General features: G+C 40.2%; 1 protein-coding gene across 3 annotated transcripts in view; it reads left to right on the plus strand.

Moving 5' to 3' along the window:
• The window catches only part of GALC (galactosylceramidase), a 57,234-nt gene extending 50,783 nt beyond the window's left edge, over positions 1-6,451 (plus strand). For all 3 annotated transcript variants that reach the window (XM_006061465.4, XM_025295139.3, XM_006061467.4), the window contains 3 exons: positions 992-1,155; positions 2,552-2,628; positions 4,606-6,451. In XM_006061465.4, coding sequence (XP_006061527.4) covers positions 992-1,155; positions 2,552-2,628; positions 4,606-4,752 — 388 coding nt within the window. In that variant the 3' untranslated portion in view covers positions 4,753-6,451. The remainder of the gene's footprint in view (positions 1-991; positions 1,156-2,551; positions 2,629-4,605) is intronic.
• Positions 6,452-21,507: the final 15,056 nt, after the last annotated feature.

Consider the following 21,507-nt stretch of genomic DNA (forward strand, 5'->3'; position numbering starts at 1 on the left):
GAAGCGTGGTGGGCTGCAGTTCTTGGGGTCACAAAGAGTTGGACACGACTTAGCAGCTAAATAACAACAAATCACTGCAAAAGAAATCTGGTAGCATTTGTGAAAGGAAGCCTGGAGGAGAGCTCATTGATGATGCTCTGTTAGCTCCTGGTTGGCTCAATCTTTCTCCTCCTTTGATATACTCTGTCAGTCAGCACTGCCAAAACCCGGCTGTTACTGCCTCTTCATAGGCAGAGATACCCTGTAGGGGAAAATGGTTCTTAGAGTGAGGTTTCTGGACCTGCAGCATCAGCGTCACCTGGCAGACTGTTAGACTCGAAGGTTCAAGGGCCCACCCTATACCTGCTGAGTCAGACCCTGAGAGTGGGGCTGGCAGGTGGAATCGAACACGCCCTCCAGGGTGATTTCCCCGGGGCTCAAGTCTGAAAACTCCTGCTGTAGAGTCAAGGGAGAGTGGACTCTGACTTGACAAGAGAAAATAATTTTAGATCTTTCTTCTGTTGTTTTTAAGTCTTGTTAGGGTTAAATGTAAAAATTAGCCTCAAAGTAACTTTTCCTAGAGGCTCCTAATACGTTGCCTTCACTGCTTCTCTTTGCTGATGTAAATAATAAACCTTTTTGCTCAGACTTACGTGGAAACCTATCTTTTATGTATTCCTAGAAAAAAATGGATTCTTATATTCTTGGAGTAAGAAGTTATTTTATTATAGAAATACAGGAAATATATTCTTAGGAAACTTGAAAACAATAAATATTATTTTCCAATAGTAAGTCATTTAAAAGAGGCAATGAAATGACTTGACTTTAGTCATGTAAAATTTAAAACCATTATTGGTGAAGACTCTTGAAGCCCATACGTGCTATTAATGTGGACTTAGCGAAACACACGCTTCCCTCAGTTAGAAGTTTGGAAGCACGTGGCTGTGAAGTGGGCCATTGGTGCTGCATTTGAAGTGACATAATTAAAAGCGCTAACACTTTGGTTCTGCAGGTCCAATCTGACTATAAAGTGTGATGTGTACATAGAGACCCCTGAGAAGGGAGGCGTGTTCATTGCTGGAAGAGTCAATAAAGGTGGTATTTTGATTAGAAGTGCCAGGGGGATTTTCTTCTGGATTTTTGCAAATGGAACCTACAGAGTCACAGGCGATCTAGGTAAGTGCATTCTTCTGTAGCACGTGATTTACTATGTGATATGTTGCTGTGAGTGTCTGCTTTTTACCTATGGGAGTAATGAAATACCTCACCATGTTTGAGCATCTAATTGGGAAGAGATTCAACATGTGTAAGCAAACACCAAACGATTCCACATTATAGTGTTAATTAATTAGTACAGAGGCAGCTCAGTGAAAGAGGAAATTGTACAAAGTCTCTCGGGTATTGTAGCCTTGAGCTAGGCTGTTAGAGTAGGGTGTGGGGGTAAGGAGAGAATACTCAGGAAATTAAAAAAAAAGCAGAAGTATAAGAATGTTGCTGGTGTGCTTATGGAACTATAAAGGGAAGAATTAACTGACTTAAAATGGAGATACCCTATTTCCTAATTTAGTCAATAACTTGAAAACAGCTTGACTTTATTATTCATCTTAACAGTCTCTGTCTTATGTATAATAGTATTTTATCTAGAGTAGGTACTTAGTATCTGTTCAAGTTGAATTCCACCCACTTCACTTTGGTTTGGGTACACACCACTCTGTTGAAACTAGATCTTATTGGTGACTCTTTCTGATTCAAAGTCTCTTGACTTTCATCCTGCATTAATGAAAAGTCTTGTCTCCTATTGTTTTCCCCCTTTGCTTCTTCCTTAGGTTAAAGGGCTCCAGTGATAAAATAGAAGTTAAAGAGTGAGTGGGTAATAAGGACATTAGAATAGAAATTGCATAATCATAGCATGACTGGTCTGGAAGGTACCTCGAATTTTCCAATCCAAAAGAGAGTGCCAGAGAGGTTAATTGATTTGCTGAAGGTCTCAAAATGAGGTAGTGGAAGAAGTGGAACTAGAGATTTAAATTTCTGTCTTCAGTCCCCACTGCCCTGTGTCTTAAACTGCCCATTGAACATCTCATCCTGAGTTTCTGTCAGGCATTCAAATATAATACATTCAAAAATTGACATTATTTTCTCTCTAATTCTCTAATGCAATTAATATTACCTTGTAGTCAGTTACACTACCTGGAAATCGTATGGTAGTTTTTTGACTGTTCCTGCTTATCTTGCATATTTGGTCTGATCAGGTGTACATACAGACCTGAATATACATGCTAAGGCATCATGTACCCTGCTTGGTTTGTAAGTTTATTTTGCTCATTTTCTTGTGAGCTCATGTATTGTTATTGCTCAGGGTAGGATCTCTGCATGTTGAGTGCATTCCTCAATGAAGGATGTTTTTTGTTTTAAATCAGTTGTAGAATTAAATCTTGGAAATGTCGATCTTTATTATGACCGACTTTGCTACATATGGATGTACCTAAGTGAGATGTACCCAGTGAGTTCTGCGATTCAGTGATTTAGATTTTAAAAATATGCCAACTAGGATAATCTTTTTGTGTTACAGCTGGATGGATCATATATAGTTTAGGACATGCTGATGTTACAGCAAAAAAATGGTATACACTCACTTTAACTCTGAATGTAAGTATTGCTAATCCCAGTTCCTGGAGGTAAAATGTTCTTTTCTTGTGTCTTTTTTTTTTTTTTAACATTTTATGTTATCAAATGAGATGGGGAAAGTGTGATAAACAGTGGAAAACAGGCAGAGAACCTGCCATGATGCCAGCAAACCACTAGTCCTTGGGATGCTAGTGTGGGTCTGGGTTATTTCACCTTTGTGAACCTCTGTCCTTATCTTTAAAATGGAAGTAAGCTCTGTGGGTTGTTTGAGAGTTAGATGATTTTTATTTTTTTTCACTCGACACATTTTTATCAAGCGTCTACTATATGTACTGTTCTAAGTACTAGGGATATAGTAGTGACCTAGACAGGCAAGATTCCTGCTCTCTCAGAGCCTCTGTTCTTCTGGGACAAGAGTTATTAAGTTTGTTTGTTTTTTTTTTTTTTCCTGTAAAGGGCCAAAGAGGAACTATTTTAGGCCTTGAGCGCCCTATGGCGTACTTTGCAGTTCTTCAGCTCTGCTTTTGTAGGGAGAATGGAGCCTTTGACAGTAGGTGGATGAACCGGGGTGGCTGTGTTCCACTGAATTTATAAAAATAGGTGGCTGGGCTGTGGGCCAGAGCTGGCTGACTCCTGCTATAAATAAGCAAATAAAACTGTGAAAGTAAAAATGGGATAATGAGATAAAGTAGCTTCCCTGCCAGATTCTCCAGATAGCAGCCAGGGAAGGCCTCTTGGAGGTGGTGACCGAGCTGAGGTCTGAGCGGAGGGCGCGCTCTGACTGGCCGGGTGGGAGCGGCGGTCAGAGGATGGGGCAGCGGATGCCTGGGGCTGGGCGGGGAGACGAGCTTCTGTGCATAATGGGATTTGTGTGTGCAAGCCCTGGGCTCAGTGTACTAGTCACCAGTCCCTCAGTGGCGGAGGAGGTGCAGCAAGCACTTTCAGAGCTGGAGCTGGATCGCTGTGAGGTGTGCAGTAATGGGAGCGTATGTGGCTCTGCATGTGGAGTTGGGCAACTCGAATTCAGGTCTGAGCATCACTGGTAAATCTGTGATTCTGATTGCTCGTCACCATGTCTGTAGCCATAAAACACAAGAACTAAATGAAGGCCCATTCCATTATAAGTGTATGACTCAAGAGCAGATTTTATTTTGACTCCGCCTAGCGCTTTGGATCTTTTGCTCTTCACCCTTTTGAAATTAGCTAGTTTTAAATGTGGCCGGAAGGAGTGTGCTGTGAATGTTTGCTCACAAGCAAGCTGTAATAATGGTAAGAGCTGTGTGCCAGGCACTTAGCTAAGTAGGAAGGGCAGCTGTCTGAGAAAGGTGTTATGTTTATCTTTCTCTGTCAGTGACCAGTACGTTGTTCCTGTGGATATTTCTCTCTTCTTCCATCCACTCCCCCCGCCCCTCCCAGTCACCAGTTTAAATGCTGGTTACTGTTTTTCTAATATAAGGGTGAGTTTTTGAAATGACCTCGAAGTGATATTCTGTACATGAGGATAAAACAATAAAATGAAGGTTAATTACTCTTCTCCTGGCTGGGCTGATTCTCTTTCATGAAGACCTTAAATAAACATCTTGGCCCCTGCGGAACCGTCTGAAGAGCTGGTAGCTGTAAGCTACAAAGGATGTAATTGCAACTATGTGTAAATAAGAAATATGTTTTATTTTAGTGAGCTTTTGTCTACAATTTTATCATGATGTTATGAAAAGTGTTACATTGCAGCAGATTTTACAGCATTTTGGGGAGTACAGGAAATATTGAGGATTTTTTGCCTTGGGAACTGTTTATATAAATAGATGAGAATTTCCTTTGAGAAAATTTCCCCTGCATTTCAAACTTCTGCTCAAAGTTGTGGGATTGTATTGCCTTGATGAGTCTTGCAAATATTTGCTACATATTTGCTACACTAAGTGGGTGGCCCTTCCATTGAGCAGCAGGCTTCAGAGGACCATTTTCCCATGTGTCTAAGGGGTGTGTCTCTCTCCATTCCAGGGTCGTTTCTCCTCTGGCAAGCTGAATGGCAAGACCCTCTGGAAGAACATCTCTGTGAACTTCCCAGAAAACGGCTGGGCCGCGATTGGGACTCACTCCTTTGAATTTGCGCAATTTGACAACTTTCGTGTGGAAGCCTCACACTAATCCACAGAGGGCCATGGGACACTCTGCAATGTCCTTTTTGGGTTTGGTTCAGAGCCAATTCTCGTTTTGATGATCAACATAGGAGCCTTTCAGAGGCGAAAAATAATGAAGAGGAAATGGGGAGAAAAATATATTTTTGCTGATCCTCCTGAAGATTATTTTAGAACTAATTCCAAGGGGAAACAGATGATGCTTTAACATGACCTGATGTGTCCCATACATAGGACACGAAGTACGCGGGTCCCATCCTTGGGAGTGGTTAGGGTGTTGAGACCCCGACGCCTTGGGTTAATGCCGAGGTAGCTTTTGCCATCTTACTTGCCCATGCAGATGGCCAGGACTCGCTCGGACGGCGATGTGTCTGTTCACGCTGACCGCGTGTCCCCATCATGGGCCGCACCGCCCTCGTAGGAAGCTGAAGACCCTGGAAGTACTGCTGTGCGGGAACCACTCCAACATGTTACACCTGCACTCTGAAAGTATTTTTTTCTTTTCCTTTTTAAAATGATATATTTTTGAATTATGATGAGTCAGATGATTTGAAAAATAGCTCATTAATAACTACCTCTAAAGATATTTCTACAGTAATAAATGTTAGCAGATTAATTGGGTTACCTGCATTTTTTTTTTTTTTTTTCTCTTCTGGGTCCAGCTTTTAGTCTTGTGACCCTTACAACTCTGTGAACGTTTTCCCAGGTGGCTGGAAGGAGGAAGAAAGCTCCCTGGCATGCAGCCAGTGCTGTTAGTGGGTCGAAAGGTAAAATTGGAGCACGTTTTTTGTTTCGTTTCACTGTGGCTTTCTGGCCTGACTTCTCTCCTGGCGCGGGTGACACGCTGCAGTAACTAAGGAACACTTCCGCCTCCTTGTGCCTGGGGGTGGCGCCCCCTGCCTCTCGTGGCTGTGTACAACGGCAGCATCCTCTAATGTGTTGTGGTTAGAAGTGTTTATTTAATTGAAGTACAAATATGTTTAAGTGTAGGTGAGAATGTTTCTCATGCATTATAATTTATATCTAATCATTAGTGTACCCCCTTGAAGAAAATCAGTTATTCAAGTGGATAAAACATTTTTTTTTATAATGAAGGTTTAAAAGTTCATTGAACTAATTCTACAGTTTTGGAATTTATAATGATTTAATGTAGGCGAAACCAACATGAAGTTTTGTATTACCATTAGAGACAAGAAACTAAATTTTAGAATAAATCAGGTTACAGAGGAAAATTTTTAAATTAAAACCAGTCTAAGTGATTTCCAGTTTAGGTCACTGCATATTTTTAAAAACTAACTTTATTGAGGTGTAATTTACATATAGTAAAATGTTCGCATTTTAAGTGTACAGTTCAATGAGTCTTGGTAAATGGATAAACCAAGATATCAAACTGTTTCGTCACTCCAGAAAGTTCTCTCTTATACCTATGCAGTCATTTACCCTCACCCCACCCTGATCCCAGGCAATCATTGATCTGATTTCTGTCACTGTTGATAAATTTTCTTTGTTCCAAAACATTATAAAAACGGTATCATACACTGTGTACTCTTTTATGAATGATTTCTTTTACTTATCATGAAGTTTTTGACATTTGTTTATGTGCTATGTATGTATATCAGTGATTTGCCCCATTGAAGGGGTATACCACAATTTGTCCCCCCAGCTTTTAGAATTATGAATAAAATTGTTATGAACATTCGAGTACAAGCTTTTGTATGGACATATGTTTTCATTTTTTCTGGGTAAATGCCAAGAAGTGAAATTGCTAGATCCTATTGGGAAGTGTGTGTTCAACTTTATAAGAAACTATCAAACATTTCCAAGTTAATTGTATGATTTTATACTCCCATTAGAAATGTTTGAGAATTTCAGTTGCTCTACATTCTTGTCAGTGCTTCCTATTATTATTATTTTTAATTTTAACCCTTTCTTGTGACTCTGTAGTAGGTTCATTAGCTGCTGCTGCTAAGTCGCTTCAGTCGTGTCCGACTCTGTGCGACCCCATAGACAGCAGCCCACCAGGCTCCCCCGTCCCTGGGATTCTCCAGGCAAGAACACTGGAGTGGGTTGCCATTTCCTTCTCCGATGCATGAAAGTGAAAAGTGAAAGTGAAGTCGCTCAGTCATGTCCGACTCTTAGCGACCCCATGGGCTGCAGCCCACCAGGCTCCTCCATCCATGGGATTTTCCAGGCAAAGTGCTGGAGTTGGGTGCCATTGCCTTTTCCAATTCATTAGCTGCTGGGCATCTTTTCAAGGGCTTATTTCCCTTTCATATATTTTCATGCAGTGTTTGTTCAAATCTTTTGCTCGTTTAAAAAATATGGTTCCTTGTCTTATTCTTGAGTTGTAATAGGTTGCTATACATTTCAGGCGCAGTTGTTTTCTAAACTCAGATATGTATTTTGTAGATTTTCTCCAAGTCTATATCTTCTGAAAAGTAAAAAATTTGAATTTGGTAGTCCAATTTGTCATTTTTTCCTTTTATGATAGGTGCGTTTTTGGTGTCCGAAGATATATTTGTTTGGCCCAAGTTAACAAGGATGTTTTCTCTGTCTTCTAGAATCTTAGTGTATTTCTGTATTCAGATCTGTGATCCCCTGTGCATTACTTGTTGTTCATGAAGACAGATGAGGATTGAAGTTCATATTCTTCCTGTATGAATATTCAGTTTCTCCAGCATCATTTGTTAAAGACTTCCTTTGTCAAAAATCAATTGACCATACATGTGTACAACTAATAATAGACTCTCTATTCTGTTCTACTGATATGTCTGTCTGTCTTTAGGCAAATACCACATTCTCTTCATTAGCAAACACCCTTTCCAACAACACAGATGACTCTACACATGGACATCACCAAATGGTCAATACCGAAATCATATTGGTTATATTCTTTGCAGCTGAAGATGGAGAAGCTCTATACAATTAGCAAAAACAAGATCTGGAGCTGACTGTGGTTCAAATCATCAGCAAAACTTGGGCTTAACTTGAGGAAAGTAGGGAAGACTGCTAGGCCATTCACATATGGTCTAAATCAGATCCCTTATGATTATACAGTGGAGGTAATGAATAGTAAAATTTGAGCTCAGCTTATATCCTCCAACTGTCCTTCTAAATTGTTTTGAATAATCTAGATCCTTTACATTTCCATAAGTTTTTGACTCATATATTTCTGCAAAGTCCTTTCTAGAATTTTGATTGGAATCACACCAGCATTACAGATGGGAAGAATGAGTATCTTAATAATATCGACCCTTCAGTCTGTGATCATGTTCCATCATCTCCATGCTTTGAGGCTTTCTATAATATCTCTCAGCAATTTCTGTAGTTTTCACTGTACAGTTTTTATACATATTTTATTATATTTATCCTTAAATATTTTGTTTTTTGATGTTATTGTAAATGGTGTTTTCTCCTTATTTTATTTTTCAGTTCTTTGTTGTGCACGCATCAAAATACAGTAGATTTTCTTTTGTTGACCTACAGTCCCACCACATTACTAAATTCACTTATTTTAGTAGCTTTAAAAAAACCAAAATTTTTAGAATTTTCTACATATATGATAATATCATCTGTAAGTACAGATAGTTCATTTCTAGTAGGTCTGCTTTGTTTCTGGTGCCTTATTTCACGGGCTAGGACTGCTAGTACAAGGCAGGGAAGATGTGGTAAGAGCAGATGTCCTTGCTGTATTCCTGACCGTAGGGAAGAAGTGTCTTTTGTCATTAAGTGTGATGTTAGCTATAGTGTTAGATATAGTGTAGATATTTCTTTTCTGTAGATTCCCTTTACTTAGGGAAAGTTGCCTTCAATTTCCAGTGTGCAGAGAATTTTATTGTGAATAGAGATTCAATTTATCAAAAAGTGATATGATTTTTATATACCTAATAAGACAGTTATATGATTTTTCTCCTTTATTTTGTGAAGATGGTATTTCATGTTTGATTTTTAAATATTAAAACAGTTTTGCCTTCCTGAGATACATCATGACCAAGTGGTGTTTATTACCCTGTGTGTATATAGTAGTGAATTTGATTCCTTGGTATTTGGTTAAGGGTTTTTATGTTTATGTTTACATGGAATATGGGTCTAGTTTTTTTTTTTTTTTTAATGTCTTTGTCTGGTTTTAGTACCAGGATGATGTTTTATAAACTCAATTGGCAGGTGTTCCCTCCTTTTCTTTATTTTTTGAAAGAGTTTGTGAGTTTCTTAAATCTTAGATGGAGTTCATCAGTTGTATCAGTCAGGGTCTCTGAGGAGGCAGAAGCTACACTAGGAAAAACTTCACAGAGAGAGTTTCTAACTAGTAACAGGATCAACTGCTTAAAGGTAAGGAGACCCCTGAAGAATACAGACATGGCCGCCACGGAGACAGCCGCTCTCTCGGCTGGGCAGAGTCCTCAAGGAAGGAGCACACCCAGAGGAGGGTTTCCAGGCAAGGCCAAGATTCTGATCTCACTGGAGGTGGCGTGGCCCTGGTTCTGTGGATGGCCCAGAACTGCTGAGATGGTGCCGCTGCAGCTGGCAAGCAGCAACCTGGCTTTGGGGGTGGACTTGAGACTCACTGGGAAGCCGCCTCCTGGAAGGTTGCTGAACTTTAGAAAGTTCCCCTTTGTGGTGCTGGTGGAGCTTTTCTGGGAAAACTGCTGGCGTGTTGGTGAAAGAACCTGGTGGGTCAGGGCCTCTGGTTGTCCCAAGCCCTCCCTGACAGGGAGGCATCACAGGGTGTCCCCAAGGCTGCAGTGAGCTCGCCACGGGAGCAGGAAGAAGAAAGCGCAGTCTTGAGGATGGAAGCTCCTTGCTTCTGAATGTCCCCGTGGTACCCGCCTCACTGGCAAAAGAAAGCGTTTACAGGCCCCAGTTCCAGGGTCACAGAGCAGGTCAGAGAAGAGGACTTGCTGAGAAACGGCAGAAACAGAGCTCTCCAGCTTCTAAATTTCTTATGTCAGTTTTGGCAGTTTGTGTTTTTCAAGGAAGTTCTACATTTCATGTAAGTTGTCTAGTGGCATAAACTGGTTTATAGTATTTCTTTATTGTCTGTAAGACATTCCTGATATGGCCAGTCTGTGCCTGTTCTCTTTACTAGCATAGCTGGAGCTTTGTCAGTTATCTTTCAAATAGCCAGCTTTTGGGTTCTTAGACCTTTTTTTCCTTTGCTTCTTTATTTTCTGTTTTATTGATTGCTATTTGTACCTTTGCTATTTATTTTCTTTAACTTACTTTGCGTTTAATTTTCTCTTTTTCTAGCTTCTTATGATGTCGGCTTAGATTTTTGATTTTGGATCTTCTTTTTCGTAAATATAGGCATTTAATACTAAACTTTTCTCTAAACACTAATTTAGCTGCATCTCCCATATTTGGATACGTCATGTTTTTATTCTCATTCAGATCAAAATGGTGTCTAATTTCCTTTGTATTTTCTTGTTTTCCTCTGGCTGTGTTGTGTGGCGTGGGGCTGCTGGATCACCAGGGAAGTTCCAGAAGCGTGGTGTTTAATTTCCAATCATGTGAGGATGTTTTAGATTTCTTTTTTTGTTACTGATGTTTAACTTCATTTTGTTGTGGGTCAGTGAATAGCTGTTTGATTTCAGTTATTTTGAATGTATCTAAACTGGTTTTATGACCCGATTTATCTTAGTCCATATACCCTTGAAAAGAATACAGATTGTGTAGTGAATGGCTATGATGTTTTTTGTTTTTTTTTTTAATTAAATTTTATTTTATTTTTAAACTTTACATAATTGTATTAGTTTTGCCAAATATCAAAATGAATCTGCCACAGGTATACATGTGTTCCCCACACTGAACCCTCCTCCCTCCTCCCTCCCCATACCATCCCTCTGGGTCGTCCCAGTGCACCAGCCCCAAGCATCCAGTATCCTGCATCGAACCTGGACTGGCAACTCGTTTCATACATGATATTTTACATGTTTCAATGCCATTCTCCCAAATCTTCCCACCCTCTCCCTCTTCCACAGAGTCCATAAGACTGTTCTATACATCAGTGTCTCTTTTGCTGTCTCGTACACAGGGTTATTGTTACCATGTTTCTAAATTCCATATATATGCATTAGTAAACTGTATTGGTGTTTTTCTTTCTGGCTTACTTCACTCTGTATAATCGGCTCCAGTTTCATCCACCTCATTAGAACTGATTCAAATGTATTCTTTTTAATGGCTGAGTAATACTCCATTGTGTATATGTACCACAGCTTTCTTATCCATTCATCTGCTGATGGACATCTAGGTTGCTTCCATGTCCTGGCTATTATAAACAGTGCTGCGATGAACATTGGGGTACACGTGTCTCTTTCCCTTCTGGTTTCCTCAGTGTGTATGCCCAGCAGTGGGATTGCTGGATCATAAGGCAGTTCTATTTCCAGTTTTTTAAGGAATCTCCACACTGTTCTCCATAGTGGCTGTACTAGTTTGCATTCCCACCAACTGTGTTAGAGGGTTCCCTTTTCTCCACACCCTCTCCAGCATTTATTACTTGTAGACTTTTGGATTGCAGCCATTCTGACTGGTGTGAAATGGTACCTCATAGTGGTTTTGATTTGCATTTCTCTGATAATGAGTGATGTTGAGCATCTTTTCATGTGTTTGTTAGCCATCTGTATGTCTTCTTTGGAGAAATGTCTATTTAGTTCTTTGGCCCATTTTTTGATTGGGTCATTTATTTTTCTGGAGTTGAGCTGTAGGAGTTGCTTGTATATTCTCGAGATTAGTTGTTTGTCAGTTGCTTCATTTGCTATTATCTTCTCCCATTCTGAAGGCTGTCCTTTCACCTTGCTAATAGTTTCCTTTGAGGTGCAGAAGCTTTTAAGGTTAATTAGGTCCCATTTGTTTATTTTTGCTTTTATTTCCAATATTCTGGGAGGTGGGTCATAGAGGATCCTGCCGTGATGTATGTCAGAGAGTGTTTTGCCTATGTTCTCCTGTAGGAGTTTTATAGTTTCTGGTCTTACGTTGAGATTTTTAATCCATTTTGAGTTTATTTTTGTGTATGGTGTTAGAAAGTGTTCTAGTTTCATTCTTTTACAAGTGGTTGACCAGATTTCCCAGCACCACTTGTTAAAGAGATTGTCTTTAATCCATTGTATATTCTTGCCTCCTTTGTCAAAGATAAGGTGTCCATATGTGCGTGGATTTATCTCTGGGCTTTCTATTTTGTTCCATTGATCTATATTTCTGTCTTTGTGCCAGTACCATACTGTCTTGATAACTGTGGCTTTGTAGTAGAGCCTGAAGTCAGGTAGGTTGATTCCTCCAGTTCCATTCTTCTTTCTCAAGATCGCTTTGGCTATTCGAGGTTTTTTGTATTTCCATACAAATTGTGAAATTATTTGTTCTAGCTCTGTGAAGAATGCTGTTGGTAGCTTGATAGGGATTGCATTGAATCTATAGATTGCTTTGGGTAGTATACTCATTTTCACTATAGTGATTCTTCCAATCCATGAACATGGTATATTTCTCCATCTGTTAGTGTCCTCTTTGATTTCTTTCACCAGTGTTTTATAGTTTTCTATATATAGGTCTTTAGTTTCTTTAGGTAGATATATTCCTAAGTATTTTATTCTTTCCGTTGCAATGGTGAATGGAATTGTTTCCTTAATTTCTCTTTCTGTTTTCTCATTATTAGTGTATAGGAATGCAAGGGATTTCTGTGTGTTGATTTTATATCCTGCAACTTTACTATAGTCATTGATTAGTTCTTGTAATTTTCTGGTGGAGTCTTTAGGGTTTTCTATGTAGAGGATCATGTCATCTGCAAACAGTGAGAGTTTTACTTCTTCTTTTCCAATTTGGATTCCTTTTATTTCTTTTTCTGCTCTGATTGCTGTGGCCAAAACTTCCAAAACTATGTTGAATAGTAATGGTGAAAGTGGGCACCCTTGTCTTGTTCCTGACTTTAGAGGAAATGCTTTCAATTTTTCACCACTGAGGATAATGTTTGCTGTGGGTTTGTCATATATAGCTTTGATTATGTTGAGGTATGTTCCTTCTATTCCTGCTTTCTGGAGAGTTTTGATCATAAATGGATGTTGAATTTTGTCAAAGGCTTTCTCTGCATCTATTGAAATAATCATATGGTTTTTATTTTTCAATTTGTTAATGTGGTGTATTGCATTGATTGATTTGCGGATATTGAAGAATCCTTGCATCCCTGGGATAAAGCCCACTTGGTCATGGTGTATGATCTTTTTAATGTGTTGTTGGATTCTGATTGCTAGAATTTTGTTAAGGATTTTTGCATCTATGTTCATCAGTGATATTGGCCTGTAGTTTTCTTTTTTTGTGGGATCTTTGTCAGGTTTTGGTATTAGGGTGATGGTGGCCTCATAGAATGAGTTTGGAAGTTTACCTTCCTCTGCAATTTTCTGGAAGAGTTTGAGCAGGATAGGTGTGAGCTCTTCTCTAAATTTTTGGTAGAATTCAGCTGTGAAGCCGTCTGGACCTGGGCTTTTGTTTGCTGGAAGATTTTTGATTACAGTTTCAATTTCCGTGCTTGTGATGGGTCTGTTAAGATTTTCTATTTCTTCCTGGTCGAGTTTTGGAAAGTTGTACTTTTCTAAGAATTTGTCCATTTCTTTCATGTTGTCCATTTTATTGGCATATAATTGTTGATAGTAGTCTCTTATGATCCTTTGTATTTCTGTGTTGTCTGTTGTGATCTCTCCATTTTCATTTCTAATTTTATTGATTTGATTTTTCTCCCTTTGTTTCTTGATGAGTGTGGCTAATGGTTTGTCAATTTTATTTATCCTTTCAAAAAACCAGCTTTTGGTTTTGTTGATTTTTGCTATGATCTCTTTTGTTTCTTTTGCATTTATTTCTGCCCTAATTTTTAAGATTTCTTTCCTTCTACTAACCCTGGGGTTCTTCATTTCTTCCTTTTCTAGTTGCTTTAGGTGTAGAGTTAGGTTATTTATTTGACTTTTTTCTTGTTTCTTGAGGTGTGCCTGTATTGCTATGAACTTTCCCCTTAGGACTGCTTTTACCGTGTCCCACAGGTTTTGGGTTGTTGTGTTTTCATTTTCATTCGTTTCTATGCAAATTTTGATTTCTTTTTTGATTTCTTCTGAGATTTGTTGGTTATTCAGCAGCGTGTTGTTCAGCCTCCATATGTTGGAATTCTTAATAGTTTTTCTCTTGTAATTGAGATCTAATCTTAGTGCATTGTGGTCAGAAAAGATGCTTGGAATGATTTCTATTTTTTTGAATTTACCAAGGCTAGCTTTATGGCCCAGGATGTGATCTATCCTGGAGAAGGTTCCATGTGCGCTTGAGAGAAAGGTGAAATTCATTGTTTTGGGGTGAAATGTCCTATAGATATCAATTAGGTCTAACTGGTCTATTGTATCGTTTAAAGTTTGTGTTTCCTTGTTAATTTTCTGTTTAGTTGATCTATCCATAGGTGTGAGTAGGGTATTAAAGTCTCCCACTATTATTGTGTTATTGTTAATTTCTTCTTTCATACTTGTTAGCATTTGTCTTACATACTGTGGTGCTCCCGTGTTGGGTGCATATATATTTATAATTGTTATATCTTCTTCTTGGATTGATCCTTTGATCATTATGTAGTGACCTTCTTTGTCTCTTTTCACAGCCTTTGTTTTAAAGTCTATTTTATCTGATATGAGTATTGCTACTCCTGCTTTCTTTTGGTCCCTATTTGCATGGAAAATCTTTTTCCAGCCCTTCACTTTCAGTCTGTATGTGTCCCCTGTTTTGAGGTGGGTCTCTTGTAGACAACATATGTAGGGGTCTTGTTTTTGTATCCATTCAGCCAGTCTTTGTCTTTTGGTTGGGGCATTCAACCCATTTACGTTTAAGGTAATTACTGATAAGTATGATCCCGTTGCCATTTACTTTATTGTTTTGGGTTCGAATTTATACACTGTTTTTGTGTTTCCTGTCTAGAGAATATCCTTAAGTATTTGTTGGAGAGTTGGTTTGGTGGTGCAGAATTCTCTCAGCTTTTGCTTGTCTGAAAAGCTTTTGATTTCTCCTTCATACTTGAATGAGATCCTTGCTGGGTACAATAATCTGGGCTGTAGGTTATTTTCTTTCATCACTTTAAGTATGTCTTGCCATTCCCTCCTGGCTTGAAGTGTTTCTATTTAAAGATCAGCTGTTATCCTTATGGGAATTCCCTTGTGTGTTATTTGTTGTTTTTCCCTTGCTGCTTTTAATATTTGTTCTTTGTGTTTGATCTTTGTTAATTTGATTAATATGTGTCTTGGGGTGTTTTGCCTTGGGTTTATCCTGTTTGGGACTCTCTGGGTTTCTTGGACTTGAATGATTATTTCCTGCCGCATTTTAGGGAAGTTTTCAACTATTATCTCCTCAAGTATTTTCTCATGGTCTTTCTTTTTGTCTTCTTCTTCTGGGACCCCTATGATTTGAATGTTGTAGCATTTAATATTGTCCTGGAGGTCTCTGAGATTGTCCTCATTTCCTTTAATTCGTTTTTCTTTTATCCTCTCTGATTCATTTATTTCTACCATTCTATCTTCTAATTCACTAATCCTATCTTCTGCCTCTGTTTTTCTACTATTTGTTGCCTCCAGAGTGTTTTTAATTTCACTTATTGCATTATTCATTATATATTGACTCTTTTTTATTTCTTCTAGGTCCTTGTTAAACCTTTCTTGCATCTTCTCAATATTTGTCTCCAGGCTATTTATCTGTGATTCCATTTTAATTTCAAGATTTTGGATCAATTTCACTATCATTATTCAGAATTCTTTATCAGGTAGATTCCCTATCTCTTCCTCTTTGGTTTGGTTTGGTGGGCATTTATCCTGTTCCTTTATCTGCTGGGTATTCCTCTGTCTCTTCATCTTGTTTAAATTGCTGAGTTTGGGGTGTCCTTTTGTATTCTGGCAGTTTGTGGAGTTTCCTCGCTGTGTGTGGGTTTGTACAGGTGGCTTGTCAAGGTTTCCTGGTTAGGGAAGCTTGTGTTGATGTTCTGGTGGATGGAGCTGTATTTCTTCTCTCTAGAGTGTAATGAAATGTCCAGTAATGAGTTATGAGATGTCTATGGTTTTGGGGTGACTTTGGGCAGCCTGTATCTTGAAGCTCAGGGCTGTGTTCCTTTGTTGCTGGAGAATTTGCTTGGTATGTCTTGCCCTGGAACTTGTTGGCCCTTGTGTGGTGCTTGGTTTCAGTGTTGGTATGGAGGCGTTTGATGAGCTCCTGTCAATTAATGTTCTTTGGAGTCAGGAGTTCCCTGGAGTCAGGGTTTGGACTTAAGCCTCCTACTTCCAGTTATCGGTCTTATTTTTACAGTAGTTTCAGAACTTCTCCTTCTATACAGCACCATTGATAAAACATCTACGTTAAAGATGAAAAGTTTCTCTACTGTGAGGGTCACTCAGAGAGGTTCACAGCGTTACATGGAGAAGAGAAGTGGGAGGAGGGAGTTAGAGGTGACCCAAATGAGATGAGGTGGAATCAATAGTGGAGAGAGTGGGCTAGCCAGTAGTCACTTCCTTATGTGCACTCCACAACTGGACCGCTCAGAGATGTTCACGGAGTTATACAGAGACGAGAAGGAGGAAGGAGACAGAGGTGGCCAGAAGGGTAAAAGGGGGGAATGAAAAGGAGGGAGACAGATCCAGCCAGTAATCAGTTCCCTAAGTGTTCTCCACTGTCTGTAACACACAGAAATTCACAGAGTTGGGTAGAGTAGAGAGGGGTTAGGGAGGAGACACAGGCGACCTGGTGGAGAAAAAGGAAAGTCCAAAGGGAGAGAGAGCAGTCAAGCCAGTAATCTCGCACCCTAGTGAAAAATGGGTCCTGAAGATTGGGTTCTTAAAGGTACAAAACTGGTAACAAATACATAAAAGCAAAAATTAAAAATCTAGAGTATAGAGTTTGGAATTTCAAAAATACGATGTTAAAGAAAAGAAGAAGGAAAAGAAAGAAAGAAAAAACGAACAAAGAAAAACAAACAAGGTCGCATAAATTATAAAGAAAATACAGGTACAAAATTGATAACTAATACCAAAAAGCAAAAATTAAAAATCTAGAGTAGAGTTTGGAATTTCAAAAATACAATGTTAAAAAAAAAGAAGAAAAATAGAGAAAACAAACAAACAAAAACAAACAATGTCGCAAAAATATTAAAGAAAATACAGGTGCAAAATTGATATCAAATACCAAAAAGCATAAATTAAAAATCTAGAGTAGAGTTTGGAATTTCAGATATACAATGTTTTATAAAAGAAGAAGAGAAAGAAACAGAGAAGAAAAAAAAAAGTCACAGAAATTATAAAAAAAAGTATAGGTACAAAATTGATAACATATCAAAAAGCTAAAATTAAAAATCTAGAGTAGAGCTTGGAATTTCAAAACTACAATATTAAAGAAAAGAAGAAAAAAAAAACAAGGTCAGAAAATTATAAAATATATATATGAAGTTTGCTGAAGAAGAAAAAAATAGGGTCTTTTTTTTTGCAAAGTAATAGGTTATAAAAGTGAAAATTAAAGGAACAATAGAGAACTTAAAATTTTTTTTAAAAAAAATTTAAAAAGAAAGAGAATGATCGTAAAAATAGTAAAAATATATCTATGACTTTCTCTGGTTTTGTTGTGAGTATTGTGGGTTCAGTTCATTTTTGGCTAGTTCCTTGGTCTGACTTATATTTCTCAAGATCTATAGGCCCCTTCCTATGTAGTCCGTAGTAACCACAGGGTTTTAATCTATTGCCTGTAGCTTTCAAGGCGGTTCCCTCTGTTATAGCTTCTTCTATTTGCTGGTCTCTTCAGTGTCTGGTTTCCGCCCTGACACAAAGGGGACGGTGGAGGACACTTTTTTTTTTAGGCTCACTTGTTCAGTCGTGCTGTGGGGAGGGAGGGAGGGATGCTGCAAACAAATAACACTGGTGTGCGCTCGAAGTGCCTCAGCCACGCTGGGTCTGCCCCCGCTCACGGCGCGTGTGTCCTCCCTGCCCACACTGCTCGGGCTCTAGGTTGTTCTGCCGGGAACAATCCGAGGCCAGCCCTGGGCAGCATGCACCTCCCAGGTCCAAGCCGCTCAGGTTCAGGCACTCGGGTAGTCCTCAGAGGCGCAGACTCGGTTGGGCCTGCGTTTTGTGCTCTTCCCAGGTCCGAGCAGCTCAGGTGATGAGGTGTTTGGTGAGCGCCAATGCTGCGACTTATGGCCTCCCCGCCACTCGGTTATCTGGGTGTAAAACCGGCGCACCTTCTCAGGCAGATGTTGACCGTCCAGACCCCCAAGAAGTTTTAGTTAGCAAAGAAGTCTGCTTACAGTTTTATAGATAATGTCTCTCTTGGGCTGCGATTGCCCCCTTCCGGCTCTGGCTGCCTGTCACCGGAGGGAGAAGGTCTGCAGCCGGCTATCTCTGTTCAGTCCTTTGTTCCGTGCGCGGGCCTGGCGGTGTCTTAGGTTAGGGCTGGCTTTTCGCGTGGTAGATATCCCACAGTCTGGTTTGCTAGCCCACATTATTTCGCTCAGATAGCGCTCAGGGTGTTTAGGCCAGATTCTTACTCTAAGCGATGCAGCCCGCGCTGCGCCTCCCTGCCCAGCTCCCGCTTGCTAATGGCGTGTGCAGGCGTCTGCGCTGCTTCTCCGCTGGGGGAGTTACCGTAGGGCTTGCAATCTGTGAGTTTTAATTGTTTATTTATTTTTGCTCCCTGTTATGTTGCCCTCTGTGCTTCCAAAGCTTGGCACAGATTCGGCAGTGAGAAGGTTTCCTGGTGTTTGGAAACTTCTCTCTTTTTAAGACTCCCTTCCCGGGACGGAACTCCATCCCTCCCTCTTTTGTCTCTTTTTTTGTCTTTTATATTTTTTCCTACCTCCTTTCGAAGAGTTGGGTTGCTTTTCTGGGTGCCTGATGTCCTCTGCCGGCATTCAGAAGTTGTTTTGTGGAATTTACTCGACGTTTAAATGCTCTTTTGATGAATTTGTGGGGGAGAAAGTGTTCTCCCCGTCCTACTCCTCCACCATCTTGGCTCCTCCCCCCTATGATGTTTTAAAATATGAATTGTTGTGTTGGTTGATAGTCTGGTTTCAGAGGTCTAAGCCCTTACTGGTTTTCTGTCCACCTTTCCATCAGTTATTGAGAGAGGAGCGATAAGTCTCCAAATACAATTGTGTGTTTTTTCCTTCCCCTTTCAGCTTGGACAGTTTGATGGTTTTGGAGCTTTCAGAGCTTTGTCAGGGCAGGTCCAGAGTAGCCTCTATGCTGGTCTGGAGCACTCCTTTTCCTCAGGCGCAGCATTCTCTAGCAGTTGAATGAGTTCTCCACTCTACAGCTCCACTGTTGTTCGGCTCTTGAACACCTCCTGCCTCTGTGAGAATTTTACTAGTTGTTCAGCTCACAGGTCCTTGGTCACTGTTCTTTCCCTGCTGATTCTTTGCCTGGCCCATGGAATTTCACCCTATGAATACATAGATTGGTCTGGAGCCGGAGATGCACATGGGCCCCTCTGCAGATTTCTGGGCCTCTTTTCCTGCGTAACTGCTTTCTCTCTGACGCTCTGGACTGCAGACTGCAGGTGTCTCAGCCTCCTTGAACTCTGATCCGTATCTCCACTGCTCTACACGACCCCGCCTGGGGAAATGCATTCCCTGTATTTCCCCTCCGTGTACTGGAATCTGCTAAGTGCCTCCACACAGAAATTGGGGAGCGCAGGGCTTGCCTCAGTGATTTCCCCTCTTTCAGGGCTCACAGTCCTGGGATGTGTTGTCTGCTCTGAAACTGTTGCTTAACAGGTCCATTTCCAGTTAATGTTCTTTCATGGCTGAGAACGGAACTCTCCACTCATTCAGCTTGATATTTAGCCTTCATGAGTCTTTTCCAAAATCTTTTAACACTAATGATATGAATCCCATATTTGTTGACTTTGATGTTGTTTTAGGTGGCAGCTTGATCTTCTCCAATAGCTTTTAACTTTTTAGGTAGAGAATGTCTGATGCTTCTTCATTCCATGTATTGGTGCACGCACGTGGATAGGTGCCCAGCAAGGCCTTGATTTCTGGTTAGGTTTGTTCTGATACACTGTGCTTGCTTATGGCTCCTGGTAACCATGAGTTGTATTTATTAAAGTAGACACCAAGCCTCTAGATAAAAACCCTCTGTAAATGGCTGAAGTTACTTCACACACTGTCTGAGCTGTTTGAGCTGCTAGAACAAAACAGCAAACACTGGGGCAGCTTTTTCACAACAGACATTTATTTCTTGAAGTCCTGGAGCCGGGGAAGTCCAAGATCCAGGTGCTGCATCTCACTGTCTGGTGAGGACTCCTTTTCTGGCTCATAGCAACTCCTTCTCACTGAGTCCTTAGACAGCAGAAGGGGCCAGGGACCTCTGGAGCCCTTTTATGAAAATAATAATCCCCTATCCTCATGGGGTTCTCTTCAAGGAGATCCAACCTGTCTATCCTAAAGGAAATCAGTCTTGAATGTTCATTGGAAGGACTGATGCTGAAGCTGAAACTCTAATACTTTGATCACCCGTTGCAAAGAACTGATTCATTGAAAAAGACCCTGATGCTGGGAAAGACTGAAGGCAGGAGGAGAAGGGGACGACAGAGGATGAGATGGTTGGATGGCATCACCAACTCAATGGACATGGGTTTGGGTGGACTCCGGGAGTTGGTGATGGACAGGGAGGCCTGGCGTGCTACAGTCCATGGGGTTACAAAGAGTCAGACATGACTGAGCAACTGAACTGAACCCTCATGACTCGATCGCCTCCTGAAGGCCCCATGTTCCAACACCACGGTATTGGGTGTTAGGATTTCATCATATGAATCCTGGAATGTGGAGGACAGAAGCATGCAGGTCATAGGGCACACCTAAATGTCACACCTGAAGGAGCACCGTGAGAGTGCTAAACTTGGTCCTAAGGTCTGGGCTCAGTGCCAGCGCTCTTCCTTACTGATTGGTTGAATCGCTTAAGCCTTCTGGGCTGAAGCTGCTGTTTCTATAAAACAAAGACTCGAGGCTGGCCCCTGAGACTCCTTCCAGCTCTTGCTCTGTAATTCTGTGCCTTGTAAAATCTGCATGTCTTTATTGAATTCAAATTGTGCTTACCTGAAGAGGTAATTTTTTTCCAAATCAATACCGTTTGCTATGCATTGTTTTCCACAGAGCAGATTATCAAACAATGCTTTGTACATTTTCACTCCAGCAAAAATGGCCTCATCAAGTGAAATCATTTTGCAAATGCTAGTCTACTTCATTCTAAAGTAATATAGATAAGCCTTGTGGCAGATTCCATTCTTCGAGTTATGTGACCTGCTTAAGAAAGACCACTTTATCACTCTCACGGAGCTATTAGTAATATTTCAAGCTATCGTGGTGTCTAAACATTGTGATAAGTGAGACTAGAATCAAGCGATAATCAAGATGCAGAAACCACATGATTCAGAAACCACAACATTGCTCATAGATGGATTCGTCATAACATTTGATTTTTTCCTTTTGTCTTGTTGATATTTTTCTTTCACTTGCAGGAAATATTTGTTTCTTTCAAGTATGTCGGAGGTATTATGCTTTGATCCGATCATTCTGAAAATAGCTCTGCGCTTCCTTCAAGCACGTGGATAACCTGAAGCAGTTTTAGACGAGTTCTCCTTCCTTCTCCTCACATCCTCTCATTCCCATGGCCCTTCTTCCTCAGCCCCTCCTTTCTCACCTTCTTTCTCTCCACCTCCCTCTTTCCTTCCCGCTCTGATAGAATTGAACTTGATGTCCCACATGATCGACAATTATTAACTCAACTAGAAA

The sequence above is a fragment of the Bubalus bubalis genome, chromosome 11, assembly GCF_019923935.1.
Source record: "Bubalus bubalis isolate 160015118507 breed Murrah chromosome 11, NDDB_SH_1, whole genome shotgun sequence".
NCBI lineage: Eukaryota > Metazoa > Chordata > Mammalia > Artiodactyla > Bovidae > Bubalus > Bubalus bubalis.